The sequence below is a fragment of the Elephantulus edwardii genome, unplaced genomic scaffold, assembly GCF_000299155.1.
Source record: "Elephantulus edwardii isolate Elephantulus edwardi_28Jun2011 unplaced genomic scaffold, EleEdw1.0 scaffold00010, whole genome shotgun sequence".
NCBI classification, from domain to species: domain Eukaryota; kingdom Metazoa; phylum Chordata; class Mammalia; order Macroscelidea; family Macroscelididae; genus Elephantulus; species Elephantulus edwardii.
In genome coordinates, this window is record NW_006399760.1 from 5702516 (window position 1) to 5716564 (window position 14049).

General features: G+C 37.0%; 1 protein-coding gene across 1 annotated transcript in view; it reads right to left on the minus strand.

The window, feature by feature from the left end:
• LRP1B (low density lipoprotein receptor-related protein 1B) overlaps positions 1-14049 on the minus strand; it is a 2414068-nt gene that overhangs the window by 1016618 nt on the left and 1383401 nt on the right. Inside the window, exons 28-29 of the mRNA XM_006880809.1 lie at positions 5593-5724; positions 3578-3805 (exon numbers count right to left, since the gene is read on the minus strand). Of these exons, the coding sequence (XP_006880871.1) occupies positions 3578-3805; positions 5593-5724 (360 nt within the window). The remainder of the gene's footprint in view (positions 1-3577; positions 3806-5592; positions 5725-14049) is intronic.

Below are 14049 nucleotides of genomic sequence, written 5' to 3' on the forward strand. Positions count from 1 at the left end.
TTTAAAGCAGCTTGAACTTCTTCCTTCATCACCGTAGGCTCTTGCTCATATGTTATTTCTTTAAATTCCTCTGTATCTGCCAATTCCTTTCTATATAGTGACTCAGTATATTCCTTCCATCTTCTTTTAATACTTCCTGGATCAGCAGGAAGAGGCCCTGGGAGACAGGGAGAACGTGCTCCTGGGCGGAAGGGAAGCCTTTTCCATATACATATCATAAAAATAAGGAGAAAGAACATATCCATGACACACCCTGTTTCTAATTTTGAACCATGAAGTGTTTCCTTGCTCTGTTCTGCTTCTTGATCCATGTGTAGGTTTTGCATAAGCATAATCAAGTGTTCTGGGATTCTCATTCTTCTCAAGATTAGCCACAATGTGTTGTGATGTAAGAAGCCTTTGCAGAATCAATGAAATACTAGTACATATTCCTGTGATACTCTCTACTTTCAGCCAAGAGCCATTTGACTTTAGCTATGATGTTTCTAGTGCCATAACCTCTTTGGAATCCAACTTCTTATAGTTCTTTGTTGATGTACTGTTCGAGTAATTTTTGGACATTCCTCAGCAGGATTTTGCTTGTATTTGCATGATATTAATGATATTGTTCAATATTTTCCACATTCTATTGGATCAATTTTTTTTTTTAAATGGGGATACATAAGGATCTCTTCCAGTCAGTTGGTCAGGTAGTTGTGCTCCAGATTTCTTGGCTCAACCTGGTGAGAATGCCCAAGGCTGTATTTATTTGTTTAAATATGTCAATTGGTATTCCACCAATCCTTGAGCTTTGTTTTTTGCCAATTCTTTCAGAGCAATTTAAACTTTCTCTTTCATCACCAATGCTTCTTTATCATATGTTGTTTCAAGAAATCCTTCTGTCAGTCAATTCCTTTTGGTATAATGACTGGGTAGCCTTTCCAACTTCTTTTGTTGTTTCCTGGATCATTCCATGTGTGGCCCATAACATCTTTAAGTTTTGCAACTTGATGCATGAATTTTTTCTTCAGTTCCTTAAGGTTAAGAATTATTGAGCAATTCTATCCCTTTTGATTTTCTGACTCCATCTCTTTGTATGTTTCACTGTAATACTTTGCTTTGTCTTCTTAAGCCCAGACAAGAACAACCCCAGCCATTTGGACCTCCTCCCCCATGCTCCTGTTGCCCCGAACCTCCAACCCAGAACCTGCCACCCTGGGCCTTCCTAGAGCATCAGCGTCACATAATGAGTGGACACAAGTGGGTGGAGGCCTTAGCCATCATATCAGGGATTAGCTGGAGGAAGGGAGAGGAGGTGCTGATGGGGCAAGGTGAGTGAAGAGGGAATGGAGAAGTATGTTGGCAAGGCAGGGAAAAGGATGGATCATGACATATACTCCAAAAGGAGTAGAGTACCAACACCAAATCCGTAAGCTGTGTAACAGACAAGGGCATTTACCCACTCTTTTGAGTAAAACACTTGTTTGCTAGATATTATTCTAAAGGTGTGCATCTGAGTTAAGCCAGACTAGGAAGAAGAATTGACCATCAAGTTCTGAAGTAACAAGCCTTCAAAAACCCTATGAACAATAGAATAAAAGATTTCCCTACTCTTATTTGGAACTTTTTTTGTGATGTATGTCACCATCCTACAATAAATATACTTTAGCTTATTAATTAAAATTATATTTATCTTGTTTTATTTTTCTAAAGGGAAATCAAGCTTTGAAAAATTTGTGTACAAAATAGAACATTTACTGGCAATTTCAAGAAATAATTCTAATAGGAACAAAGAATTATTTTAATAAAATGCTAAGGTTAAAAGAAAAACCATAACATCTCAGGAATTAATGTAATACCAATTATGTGTTTCAACAAACAAGGGCAGCCCTAGCCATGCTCACCAAGCTATGGTAGAAAATTTGCAGAACAACTCCCTGACCAACCATTTGGAAGACATCCATCTTTATTCTCATTCCCCCTGAAAGATGATCCAACAAAATTTAGAAATTACCAAAAATATCATTAATTTTAGGTGCAAATGATATCTTGCTGAAGATGATTAAAACTGGCAAGAACAGTACATAGACAGAAAAATGCTGGAAATTCAGGCTGGATTTAGAACAAGCCAAGACACAAAGAATATCATTGATGATGTTAGAAAGATTCTGGCTCAAAGTAGAGAATACAGAAGAATGTCCATTTGTTTTACCAACTATGCAAAGATTTTTTGACTGTGTTGATAATAATAAAAACATTATAGCTAACATTGAGAATAGGAATCCCAGAACACTTAACTGTGCTATTGCAAAACCTGTACCTAGATCAAGAAGTTGTATGAACAGAGCAAGGCAACACTTGTTGTTTGTTGTTACTTGCGACTCATAGTGACCCTATGTACAACAGCCCTAAACCCTGCTCTATCCTGTGCCAATCGCACTGCCTCTGATACACTCATCCCGATTACCCCAGTCCCTGAATCAATCCACCCCATAGAGGGTCTTCCCCTCCTGCTCTGTCCCTCCACCCTCCCAAGCATGATGTCCCTTTCCAAGGACCTGTCCCTCCTTACAACATGTCTAAAGTATGTCAGACGAAGTCCTAGAATCCTTGCCTCCAAGGAGTAGCCTGGTTTAAGCCCCTCTAGGATGAATCTCTTTGTTTCCTTGGCAGTCCATGGTACATTCAATACTCTTCTCCAGCACCACAGCTAGAAAAGTTCTTCTGTCCTCCCTAGTCATTATCCAACTCTCTGATGCATAACAAGTGACTGCAAAGACCATGGCCTGTATCAGGCACACCTCAGTCTCCAGAGAGACACTGTTGCCCTTGAGTACTTTACAGAGGTCCCTAACAGCAGACTTTCCCATCGCAATACGTTTTTTGATTTCCTGGCTGCTGATGCCAAGAGTGTTGACCGTAGAGCCGAGCAACACTACATAGTTTAAAATAAAAAACTAGAATCTCACATCAAGCAGTATTTGCTAATAACCTATGTGTAACTCAATCTGATGAGCCAGGAGATGGACATGTACAAGTTTGTGCCTTATTTGTATAATTTAGTTATGAACTAAAGTGTAGACAAGGTAATTGAAAATAAGGAAAGTGAGGGAGCTCTTGTGGCCTAGTGGCAAGAAGCTACACTTCAATCCCAGAGGTACATGGTTCAAATCCACCAGATGTTCTGCTGGAGAAGAGGGGGAAATCTCCTCCTTTACCTGTCAGATTCTATTTGACAGTACACACACACACACACACACACACGCACAAATAATAAAAATTTTTAAAAAAAAATCTAAAAAAGAAAATAAGGAAACTTGTTTATCTAAATGCCCTATCTTTGCTCTATACAAATTTAACTATTTAAAGAACTTCATTCTATTTTTTCTTCATATGAAATATCTAGCTATTATACTACTTTGTGCAACATAATTATAGCATTATACAAGTGATGGCTGTAGGATATTACTAAATCTCTGAATAATCTATTTTAACTTTCAACTAATAATGGGATCAAAGAGAAAGATTGCAACAGAGACCTGTGATTACTACAAATAGAATAAAAGATACATTTTTTTAAGTTAAACAAGTCATTTACCTCTTGAAATAACAGTTTCTAACCCAGTTCCATTAATAAATGCCCTCTTAATGGTTTGTGTTTTAATATCCGTCCAGTATAAACGTTCCTCTGAAGCATCAAAGTCGATCACTGTAACGTCATCAATATCAGGGACTGTAAAAGCCGTGATAAAGTTGAAGTATGGATTGTCAATATCCACTCCTCTGATTTCTGAGCGCCTTGCATAAAGAAGAAATTTTTTCATTTCTAGGAAAAAGTATAGATAATATATATTTATCTTTCATAAAGTTGATGAGTTTAAAACAATCTGGGAATTTTGAAAATTTTCTTATAGACTGTTAAATAGATATTTATGCCAAAATTAAAACTGAGATTTGATTGGAACATTATTATAGAAAATAATTTATACTTAGTTAAAATACATGCTAGAAATAAATGTAAAACTATTTTAAATTCTAAAGTCATCATTTTTCGTTTGCTAGAAATGCTGAAAAATCCTCTATAATTTATTTGATGTTGGAATTTCAAACAAACTTACTAAACTCAACTCTATGAACAAACCACTAGCATTGTTGTTTATATATATATATATATATATATAATTTTAACCTACTATTATATTTCATTCTTTTGAACTTTTAAAATAGAATATAAGTTCTTTTCCCTCTTATAGTAGAATTTTACATGCCATGGTCTTTGCAATCACTTGCTATGCACCAGAGAGCTGGACAATGACTAGGGTTGATGGAATGAGAATTGATGCCTGTGAGCTATGGTGCTGGAGAAGAGTATTGAGTGTACTATGGACTGCTAAGAAAATGAACAGGTTTGCCCTGGAAAGGGTTAAACCAGGCTGCTCCTTGGAGGCAAGCATTCAGAAGCTTTGTCTGACATACTTTGGACATGATGCAAGGAGGGACCAGTCCTTGGAGAGGGATGTCATGCTTGAGTGGGTGGAGGGACAGCGAAGGAGAGGAAGACCCTCAATGAAGTGGATTAATTCAGTAACTGGCGTTATGGAGGTAGGTGTGTCAGAGACAGTGAGATTGGTGTAGGATAGGGCAGGGTTTAGGGCTGTTTTACATGGGGTTGCCATATTTTTGCAGGCAACTTGACGACACATAAAAACAACTACATAGTGAAATTGGATAAAATGAAATATTTTCTGTAAAAATGTATTTTTGTTTCTTCCTTCATTCACTAATAACTAAGATTCCTGGACATTTTATATTAACAAGGCATCTTTCTTGCATTGCATCTGTGAAATGTCCATAAATAAAACTAGAAGCCATGGATATTCTTTTTGATGTTTTCTTAGGATTTAATGTTTTGGTTTTAAAATCAATGCTACAAGTACCTACATTTCTGAATTAAGACTTTTCTTGTTTGACAGAAAAATTATTCTGCCAATTAACAAAAAATTAAAAAAATATAACCATTACAATTTTCATTCAGAAATTCTCTCATTGTTTATTTTAACTACATAACTGCAATATTTATTAAGGTCTTTCCAGTCCAAACCACAATAAAAAAATGAAAAATCTTTCCAAGTTACATATTTTACTTCATTTTTCAACCCTTCAAGTTGATAATCCTCTGCAAAATGATGCTAAATGAACTTCAGAAGAAGAGCAGGAGGAGATTAGAGCTGTTAAGTATCTCTTTGTTATGCAGGTTACCTGCATCATCATTTTCTGATAATGTACTTTCACTTACAAATCTCTCTGCTTTGCAGAGATAAATTCTGCTAACACACCAAATAGCAAAGTAGCAGAGGAAAAAAATGAGTAAGGTAATAAATAACAAAGTGCAACATATAACATATTTAAAGAATTTGTCATTCTCCCAAAAAGTAAGATGAATCATTAATAGTGTCTGGAAATAGCACTATATATATATATATTTTTTTTTTTTAAATGGAGTCAAACACCTCTTCTGCTTTTTTTTTCCAAGAAAAAAAGTGGAATCCCAATACAATTTAGGATAACTCAATTTGGAGTTTAGATAAGAAGAGTAGAAAATCAGAAATATACCATAGCAGGTCTTCTTGTTGGAGGAAAGCTTCATCAGGTGGGGGCAGGCACAAGCAGCACTTCTATTGTGATTGATCAAACACATATGAGAGCAGGGGCCTCTGCCATCATTAGCTGCACAGGGATTGGGAGCTGTAATTACACAGTGAAATATTAACAGTGGAGTAGGAAGAATGTATCAGGGAACTACTGAGGTTGACAGAGGTTATTCACTTAATGATTCAAAGTGAAGTTACCTAAGTAGCACCCATTACTAGGTTGATTAATATGACAATAATCGACAATAACACACACCAATTACATTAATAAAAACATTTTCCTCCTCAAAGATTTAATAACTAAGATAATGCCTTCATTTCTCTTTAAGATAGATGGTAAACATTCTAGACCTTCAAAGCTAAAATTTCTTTTCTTAATTCAGAAAAAGGAATCCATCTGTGTAACAACTAGCAATAATTATTGGATTTAGCATATATTTAACTCTTGCAGGCTATAACCTAGACAATGGGAGCTCTAATAGATGTTATGATTTTTGTAATCTACTACATAGTCTCTTTTCTGGCCTTAGCTTTTTACTTTTGAAAATTTCTCTATCTCAATATACATCTCTTTTTATTGATTAGGAGGCTTTTGTGACAGACCTCTGGTGGCCTAGTGGTAAGAGGCTACACTACAATTCAAAGGCACATGGTTCAAATCCACAAGAGAAAAATAGGCAGTTTCATACTGTGCAATTAACTATCTTTGAAAATGTACTTGAGGGTCAGTAATAGGTGGGTTCCAATTTGATGGTACACAACAAAAACAACTATGTGGAGAAATGTTTGTCTTCTTTCATGATTAGGTCATATAATTCATCATTATTTTCCTTTTTGAGATGATTCTATGACTAAAGTTTCATCTACACATACATACTTATTTTAGTGTAGAAGTGCTTATGAAAAATCTGTACCTAGATCAAGAGGCTGTTGTACGAATACAGCAAAGGAAAACTACCTGGTTTAAACTTAAGAAAAGGATTGGATCCATTCTCCATATTTATTCAACCAATATGCTGAGCATATCATTTGCGAAGTTGGACTCTAAAGAGAAGAATGTGGCATCAGGATTGGAAGAAGACCAATCAAGAAACTTAGTTACGCAGCTGATACAATCTTGCTTGCTGAAAGTGAGGAGTACTCGAAATACTTGCTGTAGAATATCTATGAATGTAGCCTTCAATTTGGATTGTATCTTAATGCAAAGAAAACAAAAATTCTCAAGACTGGCCCAATAAGCAGTACCAGGATAGATGAAGATAAGGCTGAAACTATCCAGAAAATGGATTTTTTTGGAGAGCCACAATCAACACTTGGTACTGTCAATCAGAAGATCAGGAGATTTACTGCACTGTAAAATATACAGTGAGATTTATTTCCAAATTATTTATGAGTAATGATATCAATTTGAGGACCAATTTGAGCTTGATTTAGTCCATGGTCTTTTCAGTTACATTTGAGAGCTAGACAATAAATGAGGATTACAAAAAGAGTTGATGACTTTAGAATTGGACAAGAGTACTGAACATCGCATGGAATTCCAAAAGAACCAACAGATATGTATCAGAGAAAGTGTAGCCAGAATGCTCTTTGGAAGGAGAGATGATAAAGCTTTGTTTCACATACTCTGGGCACATTACTAGAAGAGGCTACCCCTTGGAGAGGGACATCTTGCTTGGGAAGGTTGAGGGAGGGTGTAAAAGGAAGACTATCAACCAAGTGCATTTACACAGTGACTGTAGCAATAGGCTGAACTGTGTTAAAGATGATGAGAATGCAAAAGGCAAACAAGCATTAGATCTGTTGTTCATAGGGTCACAAAAATCCTATTCTATTCAATGCAACCAACAATGACAACAACAATGTAGAAGTAGGGAGGTGTTATGGCCAAGTCCAGAGGCAGTAGCCCTGCTAATCCCTAGATTGTGCTTACCTAATGATTTTAATCCATTAAGAGATACAAGAGAAAGATAAGCACTCTTCTCCCATACAGCCACGGATATCCACTGAAGAGTCAGCTAAGAGTTCATACCAATCTGACACCACTAAATGAGAGAGTGAATATAAAAAAAAAAACAAAATAAAACCCAAAACAACAAAAAAAACCCCCTTATGATTTATTTAAATTCAGAAAAAATACTAAAATACTAAATTTTTCAGACCAAAGTCATTCTTTCAACTTGTTTCTTCTTCTGTCATCAAGCTTTTCCAGTTATATTTTAATCTTAATTGATCAACTTTTATTGAAAAATCTTCTTTTTACAGCACCTGTGTGCTAGAATAGAGTCTTTTCAAATAGGCTACTAAAAAAAAAGGGCTACATGAGTGAAATTTTCTTGACAACAAGAGCAAAATTTTAAGTCTCAACTAATGATCTCTCCTTAATTAGTGGATCAGAGTAGCATCAGCACTACAGGACTTTAAAGCATAAAGAATAAAAACCAAAAGGACCAGAGGAATGTCTAGCTGTGTTTCATTGATTATGCAAAGGCATTTGACTGTGAGGATCACAACAAACTCTAGCTAACTCTAAAGAGAATGGGAACACCAGAACACTTGATCTTGCTAATACGAAATCTAAACTTAGACCAGGAAGCAGTGTCAGAGCAAGGAAACACTGCATGTTTCAAAATTAGGAAGAGTGTACGCCAGGGATGTGTCCTATCCCCATATCTTTTTAATCTATATGCAGAACACATTATTCAGGAGGCTAGGCAGTATGAGGAGAAATGTCACATCAGGATTGGAGATTCATCAGCAATCTGCGTTATGCAAATGACTGAAACAGAGGAGGACCTGAAGCACTTGCTACAAAATCAAGGAATTCAGCCTTCACTATGGATTGAAGCTCAGCTATTAAGAAAACATAGATCCTCACCATTGGGTCAATTGCCAACATTGTAATGGATGATAAAGAGATTGAGACTATTAACAGCTTTAGTTTCCTTGGCTCCAAGTTAACAATCTTGACACCAGCATCCAGGAAATTAAAAGACATATTGCTTTGGGAAAGTCTGCTATTAGAGGCCTCTCTAAAGTACTGAAGAGCAATGGCATCACTTTGGAGACTAAGGTGTACTGGATACAGTCCATCGTCTCTGCAATCATTGGTGTGTCAGAGAGCTGGACAATGACTAGGGATGATAGAAGGACAAATTGATGCCTTTGACTGCTAAGATAATGAACAGGTTCATCCTGGAGAGGGTTAATCCAGGCTGCTCCTTGGAGGCAAGGATTCTGAAGCTTCATCTGACATACTTTGACACGTTGAGAGGGACATCATGCTTGGGAGGGTGAAGAGACAGTGCAGGAAAGGAAGACCCTTTATGAGGTGGATTGATTCAGTGACTAGGGTAATCAGGGTGGATGTGTCAGATACAGTGAGATTGGCACAGGATAGAGCAGCGTTTAAGACTGTTGTACACAGAGTCGCTATGCGTCGCAGGTGACTCAACAGCACATAACAATAACAACCATAATAACATATGAGAGCAAAATGAAATTTGAGAAACTGTGATTTTTGACAGTGTATAATTTTTTTTTCTGATTTAAAAGACAACCTAAATCTTTACATCTGGTTATGTATACTATTACTATTAATTATGAAAATAAACGAAAGAAGAAAAACAACTTATATGAAATCAATTAAGAAAATAAAGACAACAAAAAGTTTAGGAAATTTTTTTCAATAAATGGTGTTGGCAAAACTACACATATACCTGCAGAAAGCTAAAGTAGGATCCACATCTCACACTATACAAAAATCAACTCAAGGTGGATCAGAGCCCTAGTGGTAAAGCCCAATTCATAAAGACAGATGAGACAAAATGGGGTCAAACAAAGAAAGCCTATTTTTTTAATGGTATAAATGTTGTTCTTGTTATGTGCTGTCGCTTCACCTGCGACTCATAGCGGCCCTATGTACAACAGCCCTAAACTTTGCTCTATCCTTTGCCAGTCACACTGTCTCTGATACACCCATTCTAATTACCCCAGTCACTGAATCAATCCAACTTATAGAGGGTCTTCCCCTCCTGCGCTGTCCCTCCACCTTACCAAGCATGATGTCCCTTTCCAAGGACTGGTCCCTCCTTACAACATGTCCAAAGTATGTTAGACAGAGCCTCAGAACCCTTGCCTCCAGGGAGTCACCTGGTTTAATCCTTTCTGGGATGAATCTGTTTGTTTTCCTTGCAGTCCATGGTACCCTCAAGACTCTTCTCCAGCACCACAGCTAAAAGGCATCAATTCTCCTTCTATCCTGTTTGGTCACTGTCCAACTCTCTGATGCATAACAGGTGATTGCGAAGACCATGGCCTGTATCAGGCGCACCTTAGTCTCCAAAGGGATACCATTGCTCTTTAGCACTTTGGAGAGGTCCCTAACAGCAGACTTTCCCATGGCAATGCGCCTTTTAATTTCCTGGCTGCTGGTGCCAATCTTTTCACCATCCATCCTGATGCTGTCAATTGATCCAGTGGTGAGAATCTTTGTCTTCTTGACACTGGGCCTCAATCCATATTGGAGGCTGCAGTCTTTGAACCTCTGCACCAAGCGCTTTAGGTCCTCCTCAGTTTCAGCAAGCAGTGTTGTGTCATTTGCCTAACACATATTGTTGATGAAGCACCAATCCTGACACCACATTTCTCCTCATAGAGCCCAGCCTCCCGGATAATCTGTTCTGCATACAGGTTGAAAAGGTATGGAGACAGGACACATCCCTGATGTAGACCCTTCCCAATTTCGAACCATGCAGTGTTTCCTTGCTCTGTTCTGACAACTGCGTCTTGGTCCAAGTATAGGTTTCACATTAGCACGATTAAGTGTTCTGGGATTCCCATTTTTCTCTGAGTCAGCCACAGTTTGTTATGATCCACATAGTCAAATGCCTTTGCATAATCAATGAAACACAGATAGACGTTCCTCTGGTATTCCCTGCTTTCAGCTAAGATCCATCTAACATTAGCTACAATATCCCTAGTACCACTACCCCTTTTAAGCCCAGCCTGGACTTCTGGCAATTCTCTGATGATGTGCTGTTCCAGTCGTTTTTGGATAATCTTCAGTAAATACAGACAGAAATGCACAACCAGGAGAGGATAACAAAAATTATTTGGATCTTTTAAAAATTAAGTATGCATCAAAAATATTTCTTCTGATAATGTGAAAAGAAAACCTACTGATGGGGGAAAAACAAAACAAAATGAAAAGCATTTGATGGTGGCATATCAGACAAAGAAACCTAAAGAATGTGTCTTCAAGACTCAATAAAGGAGCTACAGAAATGGAACAAATGTGCTCTGTTCATAGATAAGAAGACTCAATATTGTGAAAATTACCATCCTACCAAAAGGAATCTACATGTTCAATGCAATCCCAATTCAGATACCAAATTCATTTTATAATAAGATTGAATGGGAAATTGTCAAATTTATTTGGAGTAGCAAGAGAGTCCAAGTAAGCAAAACACTTTTGAGAAACAAAAATGAAGTGGAAGCATAGCTGTCTCTGACCTCAAAACCTACTATACAGTGGTAGTAACCAAAACAGCATGATACTGGCACAATGACAGTCGTAGATACCAATGCAACAGAGTTGAGAAACCAGAAGTTGACCCAGCTATCTATACTCATCTGATATGTGACAAGGAAATGAAACCTACTAAACGAGGAAATGACAACCTTTTCAATAAGTGGTGGTGACAAAACCAGACGGCCACCTGCAGAAAGCTTAAACAAGATCCACATCTCACCCCATACACAAAAATCACCTCAAAGTGGATAAGAGAGTTGGGAGTAAAGCTCCAAAACATAAAGTTCAGAAAAGACAAGCTGATATTAAGCTTAGCAGCTCTAGTCTATGGTATAAAGAAACTGCCAAATACAGACAGAAATGCACAGTCTGAAGAGGATAAAATTGATTAATTGGATCTTCTAAAGATTAAATCCCTATGCGTATCAAAAACTTCTCCCAATAGGGTGAAAAATAAAACCTACTGGCTGGGAACAAACATTTAGCAATACCATCTCAGACAAGAGTCTCATAACGAAAGTTTACAGAGTACTCCTGGGTCTCCACAAGAAGTCTGATAACCCAATTACAGAATGGGCAAAAGACATGGAAAGAATTTTACAGATCCAAGGGGCAGGGTTGGAAGTAGAGGGATAAGGATGGGTGGGGAGGGGTTTTTAATCATAGAGTCTTAGAATTTGATGTGTGGGAGGAGTGAAGGAGATGGGAACAATCAGATGAGATAAACAATGTATTCAAACTTTTAAATAAACCAGCATAAAATTAAAACACACAAAAATGTGGAAAGATGTTTCACAGATGAAGACATTCAAATGGATAACAGACGTGAAGAAATGCTCAAAATCATTAACCGTAAGAAAGATGCAAATCGAATCCACAATGAGATACCATCTCATCCCAAATCCAGTGGCAAAGTTAACAGGATAGCATGCAATAAATGTTGGAGAGGATGCGGAGAGATTGGAACTCTCATACAATGTGGGACTGTAATATTATACAACCACTCTGGAAGGCAGTTTGCTGTTTCTTCACAAAGTTGAGTATAGAGATTCCAAGTGATCCAGTTATTCCACTTCTAGGAATATTCCCCAAAGAAAACAGAATTGAGACACAAATGGAAATTTGTACACTAATATTGATAACAGTGTTATTCACAATAGCAAAAACATCAAAACAGACCAAATTTCAATCAACAAACAATCAATTGAGAAATTGTGGCACATTCACACGATGAAATACTATGCAACACTCTGGAGGAACAATATGGAAAATACTACATAATATGGGAGAGATTAGTGAGCATTATGCTGAACTAACCCAGGCACAAAAGGACAAATACTGCATAAGATCATTATTGTAAGAATGGATGGATAACCAGTAATATGTATATTGATATCCAAAGAAAGAATGGGAGAGGGGTGAAGGACCGAGGGTGGGAGGGGTGAAAAATCACTTGGTCACAGAGTTTGGTGGGTGGAAGGAGGGTGTGAAGGAATTAGGGAAAAATCCAGTGGGAGTCTGAAAAGATGAGGTAATGTGGGTATTCATTAATGGTGATTGATTTTATAAAACACAATATTTGAGAATGAACTGAGAAACTCAATGTGAATGAAAACAACAAAAAAAAGAGTTAATAAATAAAATAAAAAACAATTACATAAAAAGCGGCTTGTTCCTTAGTGTAATTGCTTTCATTACACAGAATAAGCTCCACGTGTTCTGTTATTTCTTCCTTGTTAACTTTACCTATTATAATTTGAGTCCCAAAGAAATTACATGATAGAGAAACAAGAGAGGAGGAATACAGATTATTGGGGTCAAAATGTATTGCAGACAAGAATTGGATGCACCATCTGAAAATTGTCAGCTCCTTATCTGCAGTACTATAGAACTAGGGTAAATAGGGAAAGAAAAGACTTTTTTTTTTAACCAAAGAATAGATGAAGAAGAAGAAAACGAAGATTAGAAAGTAATGGGGGGGGGGAAGGAGGAGAAAGGAGTTGAAGAATTGTGTAAAAAACCATTGATACAGGAAATGCTATCCTTCTTAGGTGACTGAAAAGCATCATCCACTACAAGTGCAATGATAGGTTCTCAGATTTAATTTTGAAAATTGCTATGTTTAACAGTCTCATATTAACCCATCTAAATATTCTATAATTGTATTGAAATATATTTTAAGAGCAAAGATGTGGTATTGCTTTACTACTTGCATTTGTTGTTGTCAGGTGACATTGAGTCAACTACATTTCACAGAGACTCTGTGGAATAACAGAATCAAACTTTGCCCTATTCTGTGCCATCCACATAATCTCTAGAATGATCAAGTTTGTTGTAACCATTAGGGTGTAAGTCCCTATTATTGAATATATTCTCTTTTTGACTAACCCTCTACATTCCTTAACATTCTGTGTTTTCCCAAGCACTGGCCCCACATGACAACATGCCCAAAATAATAAAGTTGATGTTCCACCATCTTTGCCTTTAAGGAGCACTCTGGTACTTCTTCCAAGAGAATTGTGTTTGTTCTTTTGGCAGCTCATCGAATACTCAATTCTCTTCTCCAACATCACAATTCAAAGGATCAGTTCTCTTCTGGTCATCTTTATTCAAGGCCCAACTTTGAGATGCATAAGAATAATCTGAAAATATTATTACTTATATCAGGAACACCTTAGTCTTTAAACTGACATCCTGTGCCCATTTTTCTATTGGATTCTTTACCTTTATCTTGTTGTGGTGCTCAAGTATTTCATAAATTCTGGATATAAATCCCTTATCTGATATGTTATTACCGAATATTTTTTCCCAGTCAGTGGCCTCCCTTTTTACCCTGTTGAAGTTTTTGGATGTGCATAGGGATTTGAGTCTTAGAAGATCCCATTC